The sequence below is a fragment of the Anomaloglossus baeobatrachus genome, chromosome 8 (assembly GCF_048569485.1).
Source record: "Anomaloglossus baeobatrachus isolate aAnoBae1 chromosome 8, aAnoBae1.hap1, whole genome shotgun sequence".
NCBI lineage: Eukaryota > Metazoa > Chordata > Amphibia > Anura > Aromobatidae > Anomaloglossus > Anomaloglossus baeobatrachus.
The window spans coordinates 193618241-193630547 of NC_134360.1; the positions used below are offsets into that span (position 1 = coordinate 193618241).

Consider the following 12307-nt stretch of genomic DNA (forward strand, 5'->3'; position numbering starts at 1 on the left):
GCTCCAAATCAGGGCGGCCAGGGTCATTGCAACCATATTGCCCACGGTCTGCTTGGGGTGCAAAGTCTGTAAGATGTCAGTCATAGTCACAGACAATATATCAGCGGAAAAACTGCAACTTCGTCCCTGTCTCTGGACAGAGATCACAGGTGGTTCTTTTGGCCACATATAGCAGAGACCCCGGTTGAGCAATTGCACGCACTGGGGGTCCTGGAACCGTATGACATGCAGTACAAGCAGCATAGAAAGCCCGTGCATTGGCAACTTGTCTTTTTCTGCTGTTGTTGTCTAGCTATCTAAGAGCCTAGCCGAGGATAGCGACCGTACAGTGAATAGTCATACAAGCATGAAGTACAAATAAACACTTCAGTACATGTAGTACACGCAGCATTGAAAACTTGTGGCTTGGCACATTTGCTCTTCTGCTGCTGTTGTCTATTTATCTAGGAGCATGAGACAAGGATAGCGACATACAGTGAATGTATAGCATACAAGCCTGACAGTAAACACTGCAGCCCATGCAATCCAAGCAGCATTGAAAGCTTGCGCGTTAGCACCCTAGCCTTTCTGCTGCTGTTGTCTATTTATCCAGGAACATTAGCCAAGGATAGCGACATACGGTGAATGTATAGCATACAAGCATGACAGTAAACACTGCAGCCCATGCAAGTCAAGCAGCATTGAAAACTTGTGCCGTAGCACCATTGCTCTACTGCTGCTTTTGTCTGTTTATCTGGGCGCATTAGCCAAGAATAGCGACATACAGTGAATGTATAGCATAACAATAAACCGTGCAGCACATGCAAGCGAAGCAGCATTGAAAGCTTGTGCCTTAGCACAAATTGCTCTACTGCTGCTGTTGCCCAATCTGACAGTAAACACTGCAGCACATGCAAACGACGAAGCATTGAAAGCTTGTGCCTCAGCAGCATTGCTTATTTGCTGCTGTTGCCCAGAATAGCGACAGTACAGTACAGTGCATAGCATATCAGCACACAGTCCAAAAGCCCACTTCCGCATTAGTGGTGTCAGTACTGCTTACCGCTCGCACAAGAGCGGGTGTGAGGTCGCCCAAAAACCTGTGACTGGTTCCGTTCTCCCAGAGTGGAAACCATAATGGCTGCCGGCTTCTCTTCCCCGTCCTGTGCAGAGGGGCGGGCCGTGGGCGAGCCCCAGCCAAGAGCGGGAACCCGGCGTCTCACTGTGTTCAGTGAGAGGGGGCTGGAGAATGCAAAGCAGACTCCAGCTCCCTGCGCTGAGCTTCTGTACAGCGTCCCGCCCCTCCTCTGACTGGCAGGGCTGGGGCGGGAACGAAACGAAAGCTAGGCCGCAAAGCCGGGGACTCGAGTAATAAGCGCGGCCGTCCTATGTGCACGGCCGACGCCGAAGTCCCCCGGCGCACCACAAGTCCCAGCCGCGCCACAATGTAAAAAACAATCAGCAGCGGCCGGCGCGGCCGTTTTCAATACATAAATTCACTCAGCAAAGCTGCAGTGAATAATAGCACCAGCGCTCCGCGCTGTTGTCCCCGGCGCACTAACACTCCCAGCAATGCTGGTGTGTGTGTGCGCGCTTGCCCGGGGACACAGAGTACCTTGATGTAGCAGGGCCCTGTCCCTGACGATACTCAGCTCCATATCCAGCAGGTTCTTTTGGGTCTGTGGATGGAGCTCGGTCTCTGTGCCTGGAGACCGGTAAGATCCCACTTCACCCAGAGCCCCTCATGGGGATGGGGAAGGAAAACAGCATGTGGGCTCCGGCCTCTGTACTAGCAATAAGTACCTCAACCTTACAACACCATCCACGGGTGAGAAGGGAGCATGCTGGGGGCCCTATATGGGCCCTCTTTTCTTCCATCCGACATAGTCAGCAGCTACTGCTGACTAAAATCTGTGGAGCTATGCATGGATGTCTGACCTCCTTCGCACACAAAGCTAAAACTGGAGAACCCGTGATGTCACGGGGGGGTATAGCCAGAAGGGGAGGGGCCTTGCACTTTTTAGTGTAGTGCTTTGTGTGGCCTCCGGAGGGCAGTAGCTATACCCCAATCGTCTGGGTCTCCCAATAGAGCGCTGAAGAAAGTGTGATCATGACACACTTATGGGGCGAGGATTTGCTGCTGACACTGTTATGGGGGTAATGTCCCCAAATTCTCTACTAAGGTACCCCATCCTGGTAATGATCCTCCTGCCTTGTATAGGATCCTGCTATAAACCCCCATCCTGCTCATATACCCCCATCCTGCTCATATACCAGCATCCTGCTCATATTCCCCCATCCTGTTCATATACCCCCATCCTGTTCATATACCCCCATCCTGTTCATATACCAGCCATCCATCCTGCTCATATACCCCCATCCTGTTCATATACCCCCATCCTGTTCATATACCCCCATCCTGTTCATATACCCCCATCCTGTTCATATACCCCCATCCTGTTCATATACCCCCATCCTGTTCATATACCAGCCATCCATCCTGCTCATATACTCCCATCCTGTTCATATACCCCCATCCTGTTCATATACCCCCCATCCATCCTGTTCATATACTCCCATCCTGTTCATATTCCCCCATCCATCCTGCTCATATACTGCCATCCTGTTCATATACCCCCATCCATCCTGCTCATATACTGCCATCCTGTTCATATACCCCCCATCCATCCTGCTCATATACTGCCATCCTGTTCATATACCCCCATCCTGTTCATATACCCCCCATCCCTCCTGCTCATATACCGTCCTGGTATATGGCCTGTATCCTATAGCACAGAGAAAAAAAAAACCAAACGTTTATACTCACCTGTTCCTCACTCCCTGCAGCCGATCATCTTCCTCTCTGCACCACTGACGTGTGTGTGTGTGTGTGTGTGTGTGTGTGTGTGTGTGTGTGTGTGTGTGTGTGTGTGTGTGTGTGTGTGTGTGTGTGTGTGTGTGTGTGTGTGTGTGTGTGTGTGTGTGTAGCCGTTCCCCTGCAGCTCGCGATGTCTTCCTGTCTGTGCCGATCAGCTGATCAGCACAGATCAGCACAGACAGGAAGACATCGCGTGCTGCGGGGGAACGGCTCCACACACAGGGACGGGTGAGTACACTGATTCACTGCACCCCGTGCTGATTATGACGCACGGAGGGCAGTGAATACAGCCGCACATGATCACTTCAGGCTGTAATTGCCAGGGGTGATCATGTGGACCGGCTCTTTAATATGCGCGCGTCCCCGCACGTCCTCCCGCCCACCTGTCAGCGCCGGCTTCTGCGCTGAGAAATGGGCGGGAGGATGGGCGTGCATATGTAATGAGCGGGCCCACGTGGTCACAGCAGGCTGCTACAGCCTGCTCGTGCCCCCGATGACCCGCTCCACCGCAGCACCTCATTCCCCGCAGCCACAGTCAGACCATAAGACGCACCCCCAACTTTCCCCCAACATTTCGGGGGAAAAAAAGTGCGTCTTATGGTCCGAAAAATATGGTAGTTTTACGGATATATGATTTTGGAGTACATAGGACGTTTTGATTGCCTCTTATTGAATTTTCTTTTATTTGGATAGATTTACTTTTATGGACATGGAGGTACTAAATATGGTTTATATTTTTTACATTTCTGGAGTTTTAAATGGAGGACAATTTACATGTATAGTACATAAAATTATTTTTTTTTTTTTATTTACCACTTTTAGTTCCCTTAGGGGACTGGAGCGTGCGATCATCTGATTACTTATACTACATATTGCAATAATACAGTGTTGCAGTATATAGGCTAGATCTCCACCTCCTATGAACGCCATTTACAGGCTGGTCTACATAGCTGCACGGTCATGACCGGCACAGGGGTTATCAGCAACCCCAGAGCTACCAAAGTGTCCACTGGCATCTAGTGATTTTGTCACAGGAGAGCCAACTGGAGCTTGGGACAGCACGACCCCCCGGGCTACGTGCTGCAAATGTAGATTCCCCTTGAAGTACAGTTACAGCAAGAAAATACATGACCGACTGAAAAAAATAGACTTTTCTGAAGTATTGGCCACTTGCATTTGTTGTATTAAGTCAGTCAATATTTTATTGTATTTTCCAGCAAAAAAATTAATCTTGCTGTGTAAGCAGGCTGCTGATCACCCGATAAATGAAAAAATGCTCATTGAACAGGTGAAAAGTTCTTTTGCGCATGAAAAAAATAAATATATAATAAAATAAATCAAATAAAATATAAAATAAAAATAATAATTATATTTTATTATATTTTATTATATTTTATTATTGTTAATAATAATAAAAAATAATAATATTTTGTTATATTATTGTTAATAATAATCATAATAATAATCACTCGGCAGTGCATTGTCTTGTGGAAATAGGACTCGGGCTGCCATAGTGAGACACTTCATGTGCCCTGAGCAATCTACTACATATTGTTCAGTGCGCATCCTTTACTTTGGCCTGCCTGTGTAAACTAGAGTATGGCTCAGCTCACCATGTTTGGTGCTCAGGAGAAAAATAAGTAAATATATTAGAATAAACTCCGGCACGCACGAGTGCCGGAGTTTATTCTACTATATGCCTGTGTAAAACTGGCAATTAAATGCCTGCCGATCAATAAAGGGTTACTGATCAGTGGTGAATTAGTGCCATTGGTCGGTCGTTTAAATGGACCCTTAAGCACCACATTGGAGAAAAGAAAAGGTTGGTGATGGTTCAAATTCACGACAGCAGACCGAGCCATAAAAACGTTTGCAAATAGGATTTGTAGTGACACCTTGAAAGATTATTATTAGAGATGAGTGAGCACTACCATGATCGGATGCTCGGATGGGCTCGACTCACCGTACCAAGTATAACAGAAGTCAAAAGGGGAACTCGAGCATTTTTCCGGAAGATCTTCCCATTGATTCCAATATATTCGGTACATGTGTGAAGCCTGCCTGAGTGTCCAACTGCTCGTTACCGGCACCCGAACATGGTAGTGCTCACTCATCAACAGTGATTAAACAATATATGACACTTCCGGGCTTACCTGCATAAGAAGAAGACCCACAATAAACGCACTTCCCTGGCAGTACCCGACTTCACGATCCACTAACGAATATGCCTGAAAGATATAAATAAGTCACATACCGAAATGCCAATACATGCATACAGTGACATGTGTCGACCTGTTGTGTCAGACAGTGAAATTTAATTTTGATTGATTGAATAAGGCAGAGCTGCAGTACCAAGTGCAACCTGAGGCCATGTGTGGTGCCGTTTCTGTAGTAAGCCACTTTATCGTGTAGAAGCCCTTTAATTACTTAAATATTAATGTGGATGTTTTGTAAAAACACATAAAAAGCCAACTACAGATGACTGAATTGCTGAATCGCTCAACTCCCCCATAAAAGCTTTACACATAAAAAGGGGCCCTGTCCTCTAAGAGTTAAGCAAAGAGCCCCTAAGGCCATGTGCGCACTAGAAATTGACCAAGGAAAATTCAGTTCCTCTGAAAGAATCCTGCACCTGCAGTAAAAAAAAAAAAAACCAAAAAAAAAAAAACCACGCATTAAAACCGCAACGAAATCCGCATGTGGTTTTACCGCAGTTTGGTGAAGATTTGCCGCGGGTTGGTCCCTGCAGATTTTTACCATTATCTATGGCAAAAACCGCAGGTACCGGCGGAAAAAGTGCCACACATTAATTCCACAGCGGAAATTCCGCAGGTATAAAAAAACCTCAGTGTGCGCACAGCATTTTTTTTTATACCCATAGGTTTTGCTGGGGAATGACTGCAGAAATGTTAGACACATTTATTGCACATTAGGGTAAATGGAGGCTTTCGGTTATAGCTTAAAAAGGGAACAAAGTAAAATTAGTGAAGAGAACATTATAGTAATAAGTCTCTGTTCACACCTGCAAGGGATTTCTGTTGTGTGCAAATGAGGAGCCACTCAATGAAAATGATAACAGTGTCCAATCCATCTTTGTGTGGATGCATTATAGAAGAGTCGAAGAGTTGTGTGTCTTTTAGTGTAGCTGCCGTAAGAAGTGTCCGGCAGTCAGGAGCTGGATACATTTCTATCAGAATGTAACACACTTTGGTGGCGTAGCCTATAATGTATCTGTTGACTGCATTCACTCCGGGAATTTAAAAATTTGAATACGATTTGCGGAAAAACTCCAAAAAGTTGCAATGTTTGAAAAACGAGTGAATTTTACAACAGTTTTGCATCAGAATTCTACCAAAAAATGTAAAAATGTTGATGATCGAGGACTTAAGGCCCTGTCACACACAGAGATAAATCTGCGGCAGATCTGTGGTTGCAGTGAAATTGTGGACAATCAGTGCCAGGTTTGTGGCTGTGTACAAATGGTGCAATATGTCCATGATTTCACTGCAACCACAGATCTGCCAAAGATTTATCTCTGTGTGTGATGGGGCCTTTAGGCTGAGACCGCACTTTGCGTTCTATTCTGCAGCATGTAAGTCACTGCGTGTGCGTCTCAGAACGCAGCCGAAAAAGCTGCGTTCTGAGACGCATTCGGCAGAACACAAAGTGCGGACATTCCTGGTGAGAATTCATGCGTTCTGGATGCTTTCTCTGCCCTAGACAGAATGGGAAAAGCATCCAGAACGCACATTTTTCACAGAACGCACCCACTCAGCTCTGCAGCATCCCCATAGACTTGAAGCAGAGCCAAGTGGGACTGCACTGTCACGGTCATGGCTGGCTGCAGACAGTGCCGCGCGATCAGAATGAACTCGGATGAACTTCACCCGACTTCATTGTGATTGCGCGGCTCTGTGCGTGTGCCGCGGCTTGATTTGCGGTCACAAGTGAAGGACTCAAATGTGATCACAAATCCCGAGTGACTGCAGTGAGCCGCACGATCAGCTGTGCTGTCACTCAGGTTACTCGCGGCCACAGCTGCAGTTATCCACATGAGGATGCTGTAGTAAGCAGCGTTAAAGGGAAACTGTCAGCAGATTAGGGACCTATAAGCTGCGGCCACCACCACCAGTGGGCCATTATATACAGCACTCTAACATGCTGTATATCAGAACCCAGGCCGCTGTGTAGAACATATAAATGACTTCATAATACTCACCTAAACGGTCGCGGCAGTGGAGTTGGATCACATGGGTGTCTCCATTCTCCTGTGCCAGCGCCTCCTCTTTTGGCCATCTTGGTCATCCTTCTTCTCAAGCCGGGGTGCGTAATGCGTCCTACGTCATACACACTCGCCGGGCCCGCTAATGCGCACTACAATGCTTTGATCTGTCCTGCTCAGGGCAGATCAAAGTGCGCCTGCGCAGGACCTCCATGCCTACACGGCGGCCTTGGCTCTTGTATACAGCATGTTAGAATGCTGTATATACACGAGCTCACTGGTGGTGGCCGCAGCTTATAGTCACCAAGTCTGGTGACCGGTTCCCTTAAACTGTTTGCACTGTTAAAAAAAAAAAAAAAAAGAAGAAGGATATAGCGAAATCTTCAGCACAAACCTTCATGACATTGAACAGAACTTCTTGCCCCAGACTATCCTTCTCTTTAAAGAAATCATGCTCCGGGTAGGTCCTGGCAATGTCTCTTCTGATGAGTTTTTCACAAGGCGAGGTCATTTTCAAGAGATCGGAATACTGCTCTTTAATTGGCATATTCTGAGCATTGCATAATAGTTGCCATACGATGGCACGAAAGTGGTGTGGGATGCCTTTCCTGACAAGTTCCTGCAATAAAAGGAAACACATTTTAGCAATAAATCACTACTACCATAGTATTTTATATAACACATTTTAAATGGGCTTTTCAACAACATAAATCAGTGGGAGTCCACCCTGCACCCCCTCCCATCAGTTATCACCCCTGCCAGAGGCCAGATATAAACAATACATGGAACCCCGCATAATAATAATTACTAGTCAAATTTGTAGTAATAAGGAGGCGGCAGATTGGTCTGCTTAGGAGGGAGTTGTGCAGTTTTGTGTGCAGTTTATGCATGTAAGAGCTTCCCCAGCAAAGTCTATGAGAAATAAAAAAAAAAAAAAAAAAACAAAAAAAAAAAAACTGTGCGCACGTTGCTTCTTTTTTGCCTGCAGTTTTGGTTGCAGAAAAAAGCCGCGTGTCACTTTTCTGCGTTTTTCCCAGCTTTTTGCTATTGACAATGTTAAAAGAAAACCGCAGGGGCCAGAAAAAATTAAAAAAAATGTTTTTAAATGTGTTTGAAACAAAACTGCAGTGTGCGCACATACCCCAAAAAAGGACAGCACTTTACAAGGATTAGACCCAAGAGAAAAAAAAAAAAAAATTAAAAAAAAATATTTTTTATATATACACACACACACACATACATATACACATACATACATACACACATATACATATATATATATATATATATATATATATATATATATATATATACACACATATACATATATATATATATATATATACACACACACACACACATACACACACACATATACACACACATACACACACACATATATACATACACACACACACATATATACAATACACACACACACACAAGATATACTATACACACACACACATACACACATACACACATACACACATACACAGCAAAAAAAAGTGAAGGCAGCACTCAGTTTAAACTTCAAAGGCTTTAGAAAAGTCACTTGTGACTGAAGCGTTGCTGTATCCTATGGGCCATTAAAAGGCACTTCCTTTGAAGTTTAAACGGAGTGCTGCCTTCACTTTTTTTGCTGTCTATTGGAATCGGGTGAGACTGATTGGAAGGACTTTGCACCACAACAGGTGAAGTGCTGCTCCTGCTTTTGCACATCCATCCATCTCATAAAATGAGCATATACTCCATCATAAAAGCAAATTAGTAATTACTTGTACATGTAAATAACATCGGGCACTTGTCTTTTACGTTTTTGGAACAGTGTAAACCATCACACGAGATAAGGTGTACCCATCGGGACAGTCCTACTCTATTAAAACCTTTTCTTGTGGCAGTGACATCCATGTGAATAAGGGCAGAGAAGCGCAGTGGTACAGCTGCAGTCACTTGCTCTTGTTCATTTTTTTGGTTTTTATTTATTTATTGTTCTCTATATATATTGGGGGGCATGGTCCGTCCCCATGAGCTAGGCACTTCATCTAGATAGCTTCCCATGGACAGGTTTCTGTAGTCTGGGCACTCTGCTTTTCTGCCCTTATTCACACTGAGGTCACTGACAATACAAGGTTTTAATACTGGAGAAAGGACAGTCATGATGGGTACACCTTGTGCAGTAGTGGACAGCCCCTTTAAAATACAGAAAAATTAATGGAATACTTCATGGTTATGATATTGTCAACATGGTATGGAAGATTTAATGCTCCCACAAAAGCAATGAAATAGGCAAGAAAATCTGTGTCCATCAGTAAGAGGAGAATCACTGCACTAAATCCACATCATTTCATGCTCAACATTCATGTTTAATCCACATTTGGAAAGGAGTGTGGAGACTGCACCCAACGGATCAGCATGGGGTCATGTTTGTGTGTCGCCCCCACGTCACCAGCCTGCCGCTCGGATCCGGAGTGGCTCCAGGAGTCTCCGGACCCGAGGAGTCAGGGTCACGCGGACACCCGGAATAAAAAGGGGGTATTTACAGGGGAAGATATACAAGGTTCGTGACGCCACCCATGGTGCGTGGTAAGATTGGAGTATCACCGCTGCGATTGGGAGTACCTGGTGGTGATTGTGTTGGCAGCCAGGTGTTTAACCCCTCCACGGTAGGGGGAATGCCCCGAGACTCTGATGGTGTCAGGGAGGTGCCGTCTGGCCCGTAAGGGTTAATTGCGCACGCACTCAGTCCAATAACGCTGACAACCGTAGTAAACCAAAGTTCTTGATGCAGTGCAGCAGGGAGGGAGCACGCCTGGATCCCGTGCCCGTTGGTGTTGCTTGTTAGCCTGTGACCTGAACCTTGTCACCTCTTGTCTGTAGTTGGTCCCTTTTAGCATGGAACTAAACGGGTCACGCTCACCAGTATGGCTAACTGGGTGAGCTTGCTCTCAGTGTTTACGCTTGGGATTTTCTGGACCGTGTAGTGGGAAAGTCCTATCCCCCTCGTTGTGCTAGTACCCCAATTTTGGAGCGGGTAGAGAACGGATCTCGAAGGCTCCATCCTCGTCGGGTAAATTACCAGGACGCCTGAAACTACTTCCCGGCCTAGGGTCCACGTACCCAGTCGTGCCCTGGCCCCTGCCCAGTGATGGCACAAGGCTGCCGGCTGTCCTCCTCGACAGTCCGTGCCCCTTGTCACGATCCCCTGTGACCGGGGTCCAGCTCCTACCAGGCCCAGACCAACGTCTGCCACCTAGTAAACGAGGAGCCCAGCTCCTGACCTCCTCTTGAGAGTCACTCCTGAACTCGCTGTCTCCTGACCTCCCCGTAACCAACCCCTCAAATGGGCGACCATAATCCCTTCAGGTTAGCCACTGGTGTGTCTGGTGCAGAGTGTTCCTAGGGTTTTGATTAGCTTGTTCTTAGCAACACCAAAAGGTCAGGGACCCGTAACCAAGGAGGATGCGGATACTGTGCAAAAGGGCAGATTGCACAATACCCTGTGACAAGCTGATAGGCCAGGGGTGTCACATTTGCACCCACCAGCACTAATGCACTGTGTGACTGCGGCCTTAGGCAATCCCCCTTTAATAGACTTTCTATATAAATGCCAGATGACAAAAATTCCTTTACATTGTTTTTTTTATATATATACACTTTACACTACAAGGACAGTGACCCACTAACCTGCACCAGCGTTACCTTAATTTGCTTCTCCTTCTTCTTGTACACCTCCTCCCACTCATTGACGATTCTTCCCCAGAGCAGCCAGGCATCTTCCTCCTGATGGTGACTGAGGTTACTGGAGGCCGAAGAGCTGGACACCAGCGAGGAGCCGCTATTTCTTCTTGACCCATTGACAGATCGCAGGGACTTACTGTCTGTTTCCAGCAGCCTGGAAAATAGATAAAAAGTAATTACTCCATACCAGCAGGACAATCTGTGCTTTATAGGTGATGTGGTCATGTTACTGTAACACTGGTCTTGTGTGTATTTCACAGTTTGGAGGTGGATTTTTTACGGGTGCGGTATAGAGATCTGTATAGGGGTGCGGCACAGGGGTGCCGTATAGAGATGTGTCGCAGGGGGTGCCGTACAGTGATGTGGCGCAGGGGGTGCCGTACAGTGATGTGGCGCAGGGGGTGCCGTACAGTGATGTGGCACAGGGGGTGCCGTATAGAGATGTGGCACAGGGGGTGCCGTACAGAGATGTGGCGCAGGGGGTGCCGTACAGAGATGTGGCGCAGGGGTGCCGTATAGAGATGCGGCACAGGGGTGCCATATAGAGATGTGGCGCAGGGGTGCCGTATAGAGCGGTGGTGGACATAGATTACACAGCTACTGACATACTCCATTTAAAGCATTAGTTAAAAGCATCAGCAATACGTACAAATATTATCCCTACATTATTCAGTGTGGACATAGCTGTGATTAATATTAAGACCTCAAGTGCTTTTTCTAAGACAAGTAGAGAAAAAAAAAACCTTTTCTAAATTTATTTTTAAAGAGGTACTCCGAGAATCTCGTTCCTCCGCTGGGTATAGATGGACAGTGAAGGGCAGAGGAGCTGGTCTTCCTAGTGTACATTAGTGCACCAAGTTTTCCCATGCTTTTTTCAGGACAATTACCCGGCGGCTCTCAGGAATAGGCTTCTGGTCCACACGAGAAGCCGTACGATTCAGCAGTAAGACACTGGTCACATAAGATGAGGGGAAGACCTAAAACTCCCCACTAGTGATGAGAGAACACCAAGATGCACGGTTGAGCTGGTCAAAGTATCCGACCTGCTGGTTTCGAGTGCTGAGCCTCTTAGTGCTCGCTCATCACTACTCACCACATAATGCAGTAATAGTGAGATTGGCAAGTATACCGGCTTGGATACCATTTATCTAACATAGATATCAGTGACGCTGGTCACATTTTTCTGGGAGGGCCTCTTAAATTTTTGTCGAGATCATCTCCATTTCACCGCAATGAGATCATTTTTCCCATTTGGCCGCTGACACTCCGGTATTTTCGCAGCTGCGATCGCACTCAGTCATTTCAGGAGGGATTTACCAGTGACGCTCAGACACCATAATCACAGCTGCTGAGAGCGGAGGAAAGAAACCATATTCACGGGCGATGAAGCGGAGAGGTGTCACTGCAGACAGTCATCGCACGCTGACCTCATTTCCTAAATATCCACGTGTATTAATATAAAACTTCATTGCCTAATTTCTCCCAGG

The 12307-nt window shown here is 46.4% G+C and overlaps 1 protein-coding gene across 8 annotated transcripts in view; it reads right to left on the reverse strand.

Annotated features, from left to right (window-relative positions):
* Positions 1 to 12307, reverse strand: part of EVI5 (ecotropic viral integration site 5) — a 277847-nt gene that overhangs the window by 197530 nt on the left and 68010 nt on the right. For 5 of the 8 annotated variants that reach the window (XM_075322333.1, XM_075322330.1, XM_075322327.1 and 2 more), the window contains 3 exons: positions 10767 to 10974; positions 7474 to 7698; positions 5011 to 5085 (listed from right to left, as the gene is read on the reverse strand). In XM_075322333.1, the coding sequence (XP_075178448.1) occupies positions 5011 to 5085; positions 7474 to 7698; positions 10767 to 10974 (508 nt within the window). The remainder of the gene's footprint in view (positions 1 to 5010; positions 5086 to 7473; positions 7699 to 10766; positions 10975 to 12307) is intronic. The other 3 variants (XM_075322331.1, XM_075322329.1, XM_075322335.1) reach the window with 1 other exon arrangement.